The following is a 10,037-nucleotide window of genomic DNA, read 5'->3' as shown; positions in this document are numbered from 1 at the left end:
CAACACGTCGTCAAGGTAAACAATGCCTTTTACCTGCTCTCCTGTGTAAACCATTCCCACTGTGCCAACACAGCTTGAATGGTTGCGGTTGCTCATGTCTCAGCTCAGTGCGAATATCCCTCCACCTAAAGATGCATGCCCACATTCCTTTAACCTGTTCTTAACCGTACCTCATCCCGACATTAACCATGGTTTATTTACCATTACCAGAAACGTAGTTTTAGTTGCTGAACCTTAGCTAACCACACTGTAGCTGCCATGTATTTATATGTGGAGCCATGTAGCTCCACATTGGAGGAATGCGTCATTTGAATAAATCAAATTATAATTTAGGATTTTTCAGAATTGCCCAGTACTAATGTTCTGATGGGTGATAGTGTTGCCCTGACAACCACATATTGAATCCTGCTATGGGCCCCACACACACACACACACACAAAAGAGACTGAGACAGACACCTGCCAATCTCAGCATTTACCAGGACAAAAATCCGAACCATGTCACAGAGCCCATCAGCAATAAAAAAAGGAGTGGATGGAAGTGTTGAAGCTCATCCTTGGGACCGAGGGATTGGGATGAGAGAGGTGGTAAAATGTCTGGATGTTACACAGAGGAAATTGGCTGAGCAGCTGCCCACTAATGCAGAGTCATACTCGTTTTGATAGGATTAGAGCCCATTGGTTCACAAGGCATATACAGTATATAGAGAGAGACCAGTCAGACAATCGGAGACGGGAGAATATAAGGGTCATTAGTCGCTCAAAAAGGTCTAACAGAAGGGCCTACCTCCATATTATGCTGTGTTTGTTCAGGGAAAGATTTTATGTGGCCGCGGGACACTGTTCAGGCACACAAACTGCTGGTGGTCAGAGGTTGTTTTGAACTGCATGCACACCGATGCAAGATAATACTCAAACGCGGCCTGGTCAACCCTTTTTTAGTCAGATGACAATTTTTGGGAAACGGAAGCATTCACGCTGAAAAGCTTTTGAATTGACCTTTGTTCCACCCGGCTTTTGATGAATTTGCCTTTCATAGTCTCAGACACAGTGTTAGATTTGTTGCAAAAAAGGTAGGCTGAGTATTGGGTTGAGTTCGGCGTAGCAAGCCTGTGTCATAATCAAAATACCAACACGATTAACTACGTCTCAGCAAAAAGGAAAACTGCTGTTGAGCATGACTTGGTTGATAAACGGAGGGATCAAATACCACACACAAGGCCTATTAAAAGATACAAAAAGCTCCAAACCAAAGCAGACCGAGGGTCCATATCCAATCCAATTTCACACACACAAAGGCACACACCCACACCGCTTTTGTAAAAACAAATCCTAGTTTAATTTAGTGTGGTAAACTGTGGGAGTTGCTGTACTGCAGTCTTCAAGTCAGAATATTTATCACAGAAAACGAATAATTACAAAGTGCATCCATTGCTACATATCACAAATCATCATTCAGAGTAATGCACAAGAAATGTCGGAATAAACAAAAAAAGCATGGCTGGTGATGCTACAATGACATCACAAAATGCTATTCATACATCTTGTGATGTTTTTGTCTCTCTCAGACAACAGATGTTAAATATGTTGGTGGGTACTCGATAGACTTATGGCATTATCATACAGGGACAAGCTTAAGAACCCATCAATGTGATGAAATGCTTTTGTTGTTGTAGTAGTAGTAAGTAAGTGGTCTCGCGGTGATCAAGATGGAGCACAGGGGAGGGGTGGGGATTATAGCAGGGCTGCGGTCGAAAAGTCCAAGAATAACATCTAACACTAACCACATTTCCTTGACCTCTATGGAAAACGTCATGGGGTCAAGGACAGATGTGAAGCATAATTGATGAGGAGTTAGGAAAAGACAACCGTGATGTTTAGAGAATCTGGCCCCACTTTCACCAAAGCTACGTAATTATGATGCGACGGTGGATGTCACTGTCGTAGGTCTGCCATGGCCAAACTACAACGAAGAAGGACTACAAAAAGCGCAATTAAAACATGACACCATGACTTCTGTATTAGCATACCATGCAGGCGATATAAACAGCTTCTTCTGTGAGAGGCTGTTTCACTCGTGGTGTGATGGAGAGAAACCGGAGCTCCTTCCTTCCTGCTGCTGTCACACTTAACAATCAACACCGCTTCAGTAGAAACTGACAATTCACCCTGAAATTGTAAAATATCAATATTTCCTTTATGTAATGATGTAGATTCAACGGTTCGGTTATATTTTGCTTAATAATCTACCATAGGTGTAGCTTGTTTTGTTATTTTACTGATGCTTCTTGTTATTGACAATATGTTCATAGACAGTTTGCTATATTTGCTGTTCATTTTATTTCATATACATAATTTTTTTAACTTATTTGTTACATGTTCGAAGTAAATATTTACATATGAAATGAAACGTAAGGGTTGTCACTGTCTGTTCATATTCATCAACATGAATCCCATTGCTTTATGACTGCATGGCCCAATCCCAATATCCCCCCTAAACCCTCAAACCCTGAACCCTCATGGACTTACTGACGTCACCTGGTAAGTGGTTGAGTGTGAGAGACTGTGAGGGCTTGAAATGGTGAAAATAGGAATGTGACAGCACTTTGCTGCAACATATCACGTTACCATGAAAACGACAAAAAAATATGATGTACAATTGTGGGTATTTATTTTATACTTTGTACTCCCTGATTTGAAAGTCTTCCAGGCTCTTTCCTCACAAGGTGAGGTAATTTCATATAATCTATTTACGCGTTTTTGTCAAAACAGCTTCAATGACAAAATCTAATATTTGATGAATAAATATTCTCTGATTTCAAGTTTATTTTTTGTTCCATCTTTAACCATTAATGTTTCTGTGTAAATTGAAACAGGCTGAACACACATGAGCCGTCCTCTTTTTTTACCTTGTTTTTTACGTCTCCATGCGTCCACTGGTTACCCCGTGTTTAACGTCACATTGCAATGATTTGTGGGTAATTCCCATAGGCTAAGTCAGCATACCATGCTGACTTACGGAAAGGGTTCATAAAGGGCTCAAAATGTCTGCCAGAGAGCCTCAAACACTCGATGATTTGACAGTGGGACAGCCCTAAACCCTCAGGGACTTCACTGGAGCGCGCCTCAAAGTCCGTGAGTCCGTAAGGGGGGACATTGGGATTGGGCCTATGAGTATAATTGTTAAACCTGTGTGAGATAAGGGTATTGTTTTGTTTCCATGGACGGCCGAATGGTGCGTCACTTTAAATGTTGCCGCCGCAAGGAATTGTGGGGCGGAATTATCTACTTTCCTTTCGTACAGGAAGGTCCAGTGTTTCCTATGCTAGTGGAGCCAACAAAGGAAGCATTGAAGCTCCTTTGCTTACTTTTTTAAGAGAATTCGAACAGCTCTTTTCATGGCGGACACTTAGATACTTCCGGGTCATTTCACTCAGTTAGGAACCTTCCTAAGCAAAAAGGACTATTCGACCGCAGCCCCTCCCCTTCACCTGCAGGTCACGTGGTACACCTACTGCAGACATGACATGTGCAGGTACTCTGCCTGTCTGCTAAATGTGTCCAAATTGAACCTTTAAGGATTCTTATATGAGAATAATGGAAAGCAGACGAGCCTATTAAGGTGTTTGAACGCTGCGCACATCTGCCTGATGGGTTAACTGTCAAAATGCAATAACCTACAAATCAGATGTGAGCTACATGCCCGCGAAGCGGCGTAGGAACTTTCACTGCTAATGGTTAATGACTTTGCCATACACACACGCGCACACACACACACGGGCATATAGAGACTCGACTCGTGGTTTAAAAGGTCCTTTCATTCGCAGCCATAAAACCGTTTAGGTCGCCACGGGGAGAGGGATTATATATATATATATATATATATATATATATATATATATATATATATACCGGGGGACCTCGGAAAGACGTCAGGCTGCGTGCTCGTTTGATCCAAAAGCTCCCAACGAGTGTTGCTTTAAGTGCGCGCGCGCGCGCATGTGTGTGTGGAGTTTTCCTGCACCGGGTTAGAGGAGGGGTTGGAGAGTGACGCTGGCTGCTGCGCCTCGGTGCCGAGCGGAGCGCTTACCTGCAGATGAGAGAGCCGGGGAGGGGAGAACTCGGGGCAGAGCTGCAGCAGCACACTCGCGGAGCGCACGAGAGGGACGTAACGAGCAAGTCCCGAGCAAACGAGGACGGGAATTAACTCGTGCAATTACCGGAGAATCATTACGCATCTACCCTTTCTTTCTGGTGCCTCGTCCAGGCAGTACTGGCTCGCTCGCTCGCCACGATGAGAACCGACTTCGCTCTGGTCCTGACAGCAGCCCTTCTTCTGGACTCATTCCCGGTAAGATTTCTTTTATTATTATTATTTTTTACAACAGCTGCTTCTGTAAGTTGTGAGAGACGCAGCGTCTCAATTGGTGCGGGGTTCTTCAAAGCAGTAGCGCATGAGCTGGAGTAAAAGTCATGTAACGGTAGTCGGATGGAGTCCAGCGTCGGTCCGGTGTGTCGGTGCCGCAGCGGCGCAGTGCTGCTCCGTGTTTCACTACAAGTGCGCTAATTGGTTCGCTAATGAATTTTAATGTTTTCATAAAGGGAAAAAAATAAAATAAAGTCAGTGTTAAGATCCAGGAGGCTGTCCGCTCTGATCCTCGTCAGATTTCCTCCGGACCGCTGCGGGATTCATCACCGGGCTCCTACGCTACATTCTTATTACAGCGCAATCCAATCACCCCAGATGAAACCTTTTTATTCTTTATCAAACACATTTAGTCATATCGCTTATTTTTTTTCAGAAGCTCCCTCCGTTGAGCCTCTTTGACCCCCCCCCCCAAAAAACGCATATGTCTACAATAAGTTAACCTTTAAAGTTGTGAGGTGCTTTTCAAACCTCTGCTCGTCGTTTCATCGGTGCCGGTGGACTAACGGTCCTCCTAACGGCGCACTGAGGAACCCTGCTTAATCTGTCTCTGTGCCTCTTTCCTGACCAAAGCCATTAATATATTTTTTTTATGTCATGCAAATTTAGGAGAACTACACAAATGATATTTGACTCCTCCGTTATTCCTCTCCGAAGAGGAGAGAGGGACGAGTGCGTTATGCCGCCTCTGCATTCGGAACTCCAGCCCTGGCATCCACCTGTGTGTGTGTGTGTGTGTGTGTGTGCGCGTGTTGTTTTTTGGTGCGCACGCACATCCACTTCTGTAGCTGGTCAGATCGTTCAATTTCACCAGCAGTGAGCGCTAAATGTTGGGTGCGAAGTTTTCTGCAGGCCAGTTCAAACACACACGCCCCACACACACGCACACACACACACCTGCAGTGCTGTTATATGTCTCACTTAACCCAGAGTACAATATTTAAAGAATGTCATCACGGGCTGCTTTCTTTTATGGAGCGAGTTTAACAGAGCATTTTTTTTGTTATCAGACATTATAAGAGTGTGGGTATTTAATCAGCTATGTGCCTACCCAGGAGCATGCAGTCGATGAACTTGTTGAATATATTTCTGCTAACCGCGGTGCAATATGCTGCTTTTTCTCCCAGGCTCAGGGCAAAAGAGAAGCAAGTAATCAATGGAATCCATGTTTATCGATGTCTTGCTTTGTATTTCTCTTCTCTTCCAGAGGAATAATGGCGAGCATGCTTCCAGAGGTCCCTGCCGACCTGGCTTCTCACAAAGCTTCTACTCTGTGCTGATTTCAAGGGATGTACTGCAAGGCCAGGGCATACGCAAAGGTAAGAGCTTCCATCGGCTGAAGCCAGTGAGAAGAGCTCCCTCTCTGTGTCGAGGCCGGTGCAGGGGAATATGTGTGGCGGTGTGTTTTCTTTCAATGCCGGGTCGTTTTACAATCGTAGTATTTATGCATCTGGAGGGTTGATGGACATTGAATATTGTGAACTACTGCTGTGTGAATTACAGAAACGATCTGGAGCGGACTCTGTGCTGTGAAGTCAGTGCGTCGGTCTGCTGTTGTCATGCCATGTTGCTTCAGACGAACATGTCTTCACATATTTTTAAGCAGAAGTGTACGTGGCTACGATACAGGCTTTTTTGTTCCGCTCCTCCAAATGCTTGTTAGTTAAATGCTAGAATGTATTTATTGTTATTGCACAACCTCTTCAATATTCAAATTATTATTATCACTATCTTCATCATATGTCACCTTCACACTACGTCCTACCCAGCTTGTATGTGTGTTGCTCCAATTACACAGCGAGCCGACCAAGTTTCGAGGGCTTCGATAGTGCAGGAAATGGAATCGACATCCTGTGTCTAATCTGGCACTGCTCCTGCCAATGTGGGCTAATTGCAATTCTCTATTGATCCCAATGGTTGTTTTTTTCTTTTCTTTCCCCCTCATAGCTCAGCTAAGCTGTATTGTTTTGCTGTGGGCGCACAATAGCTCTTTTGTGGGTCGACAGTGTCTTCGGCAGCTGCACAATATATACGTCTCACTCTCCTTAGCGGTGAGAGACCTGGTGGGGATGCAGCTGTCTAGACTCTCTCTCTCTTCGGTGTGTGCGTGCACAAAGACACAGAAGTACACACAGTACAATAGGGTTCAGTATTTTATTCTTTGGGTTTGTTTTCTCCCTTGTCTGTATTTGTGTGTGTCTCTTTTTGAAGGAGTGATAAAAGTTCTGGAGGAAGGTGTCGGCCTGATTGTAGTGTTTCATTAACTTGGGTGCGTCGTCGCCTGGCTGGAAGCGGGATTGGATGTGGGACGTTGGTCGCTGGTGGTGAGCTTGCTCCTCTCCGTGTGCGGCAGTGATGTCTTCAGCCCAGCAGGGGGTGTTAACACAATCACAAACAATCCCAGAATGAGCCATCACTGCTACACAGGAGCCGAGTGTTTCAGAGAGCATTATTCATCTGGTTTTGAGAGATGAAATTGTCTCTGTGTCTCCGTTCAGACATAAAATGATCATCGGAGGTCTAACAGGGTTGTTTTCCGTATTAAGAATTCAATTTACCACCAACAGAAGATGTTTTAGTGCGATTTCTCCAGCGTAAGCCTCACAAAAGTCAAACATTGCCGTGCTATCGGAGCGAATAAACCACGACGGTCTCCGCTCATGAAAACATACAGACTTGTCATTCATTTCCCCTTAAATCATATTCACAGCATATGCTTTTATTCAACATTTACCATTTGTGTCCTCTGTGCTGCTTGAAAGGATCTTGATAAAGTAATATGTGCTTGTCTCTGCCGTGACACACTCACAGCTGCAATGTCATCTTCATGTGCATGTGAGTGCACAGCTGCAGTGGCCAGACACACACACACACGCGCACACGTGCGCATACGCATGCACGCGCACACACACACACACACACACACACGCTGTATGTGATTTACAGGGCTCAGGCAGTTGATTTATAGTTGGCAAGGGTGTCACTGGAGGGATGCAGGAAGCTACTCTGGAAAGGCTTTAATAATAACATTGTTTAACCCAAAACCATCAAGAGGGGGCAGGAGTAATGACACCCACTCATGCACACACACACACACACACACACACACACCAACACACAAATATATATATATATATATATATATGCCACCGGGGGAATAATGGGAAGGACAGAACTAGGACCTCGGCCATGAGGGTCTAGACAGGAGGTCGGCAGGGAGGAGGAGGAGGATGTTACATTTCACATTTTTTTTATTTTAAATCACTCTGAAGTATTTCATAAAATGTCCAAGTCTAGCGTAGTTATTGAAACCTCCACAGCAAATATGACGCCAGAGCCAAAGCTGACAACAAACCCAAGGCTACATATTTGACGATATATCTGGTATAAGACTTGTATGAAATGGATTTAGTTCTGTTTCTGCATTTGATCTGCGTTTAGCAAAACTCCTCCACACTTTTTCATCATTTCTTCAGAATATCAATTTGTTTGTCGTCATTTTCAGTCATCTCATGAGACATTCTCTGCTTCGTCTCTGATTAATCTTCTTTTTAATCGGCAGAGACGCTCATTCACATCACTTCCTAAAAAATCTGGGTGTTTAAGCCGACCGAGAGTTTTCATCGGCAAACACAGTGCGTCCAATGAACATTCCTCCGTATAACTTCCACACACTGCATTATTCCTGCTGAGTGGATAGATTTGCGCTCTATTCATCTGGAAAACCCAGTCGCCACAGTTAATGACTGCGCTGCCAGATATGACTTGCATATCTTACCGGTATTTAGGAATGTGGGTCAGATGCTGTTTTTATTTTGCCTCTGCGAAAGGCCGTGGCCGGAGGCGCCGTGTTCTCGTGTTGTCCGTCCCGTTCTTGATCGTGATATCTCTTGTGCGCCTGGAGGGTATTTATTTATTTTTTTCAAATTTGGCACAACCGTCCACTTGGACTCAAGGATGAACTGATTTAGAATTTGATTTAGATTTGATAAGGTTTGATAATTGAATCAACAAGATGTTTGGAGTGTATTGTAGGAGTTGGAACTCACTCGCGTAACTTCGTCCCACGTGTCCCTCAGTGAGCCCACTCTGCTGACCTTGGACTTTGTTTGGGTTACCGGTGGTTTTGGGCAGCCCTCACTTTGACTGTGGTTGTGTTTTTTTCTCTGACTGTGTGTGTGTGTGCGTGTGTGTGTGTGTGTGTGTGTGTGTGTGTGTGTGTGTGTGAGAGAGAGAGAGAGAGAGAGAGAGAGCGCTTTAAGGAGGGGATTGAAAGACTGATTTGTTAAATTCCGGTGTGCTTCTTTCGGACACGTCGGTACCTGAGCTGTAACAGTGCTGACGTCCACAGTGCAGCTTCTCTGATTTTCTCCGCAGTCATCACTTTGTTTCGAGAAACTCCACCAGTGCTTGGCTCCTGTTGGAAAATTTGATCCCCTCCAGTCACTCATCATCCAGAATGAATGGCCTGAATGTCTGTATTAAGGTGACCATATCTGTCCTTAACCCTCCCGGCCAGCCTCAGGATTGCTATTGTACTTATAAATACATTTTCCTGATGCACTGCAAGCACTCCTTCGCTCTCTCTCGCTCTCTCATCCCCACACACACACACACACGCACACACACAATGTCTATGACGGTGTCCTTATACGCTGCCATTCAGTCCAGATGCAGATGGCATTTATGTCTCTGACCCAGATCCCTTCTCCCTCCCTCTAGTGCCGCCTTGTTTCTATATTCACAGCATGGCTGTTGCCCCACCAGGAGGATAACCAGAAGAAATGGATGAGAGAGCTTTGCATTCTGAATAAAACAAATTGTTCAGAGCTGTAATTTCCTCCAGGATAATATTTCCAAAAAAATCTTTTCCAGCGGGCACCCGGAAGCTTTCCTATGAGGTTTCAGGTGATTCTTTCCAAAATCCACTTGCCGGGCTGTTACTTCTCTGTAAGCTTTGTATTCCGGAAATCATTTTGCAACTTAAAGCGCAACATTTAAATTCCAGTTAAGTGTCAATCTATTGCAAATAGCCTCACAGGATCCTCTGCTTTAGACTTTAGAAATACGCCAAGAATCGGAGTCAAATTCCTGTCCCCTCTACCCAAAATCTGAGCTGACACACACACACACACACACACACACACACACACACACACACACACACACTTCAGTGGCTCAGCGTTCTGGTGATGTGGGGACAGGAGTCCACTACGAAGGAGTGACTCATAGGAGCCTGAATAAAAGATGCCAGTTTTCACACGCTCCGTAGGGATGGACAATACATCAATTTTCTCTTTCCCTTCACGCTCAAACTGAATTAGATAGTTTTGATTTGCTGTTTACCTTTTGCCCTGAATCTCAGGATACACAGCCTGCTGTGTTATCTGGGTCGATGGCAGACAGGCATCCTCATGGAGAGTAGTCATTGTTGGAATATCGCCTCTTTTGTTTGTGTTTTTGCTGTTCTGCCTAAATAACTCTCATTGTCTCTCTCCCATTATTAGTTTGGGATCTTGGCGTCTTACTTTATTCTAATCATATTCAAAGTCCTATCTCTCTGTGATTCTTTCTCTCCGTTGATCTGAATCATTCATGTCTTGACTCCGCAA

General features: G+C 44.4%; 1 protein-coding gene across 1 annotated transcript in view; it reads left to right on the top strand.

Annotated features, from left to right (window-relative positions):
* Window positions 1–4,040: 4,040 nt before the first annotated feature.
* The window catches only part of LOC116381889 (cadherin-4-like), a 224,017-nt gene continuing 218,020 nt past the window's right edge, over window positions 4,041–10,037 (top strand). Inside the window, exons 1-2 of the mRNA XM_031844384.1 lie at window positions 4,041–4,350; window positions 5,633–5,744. Of these exons, the coding sequence (XP_031700244.1) occupies window positions 4,294–4,350; window positions 5,633–5,744 (169 nt within the window). The 5' untranslated portion in view covers window positions 4,041–4,293. The remainder of the gene's footprint in view (window positions 4,351–5,632; window positions 5,745–10,037) is intronic.

This window comes from Anarrhichthys ocellatus, unplaced genomic scaffold (genome assembly GCF_004355925.1).
Source record: "Anarrhichthys ocellatus isolate YVR2014 unplaced genomic scaffold, GSC_Weel_1.0 scaffold5, whole genome shotgun sequence".
NCBI lineage: Eukaryota > Metazoa > Chordata > Actinopteri > Perciformes > Anarhichadidae > Anarrhichthys > Anarrhichthys ocellatus.
Note: the sequence above shows the minus strand (reverse complement) of the source record. Positions and strands in the feature narration are given on the sequence as shown.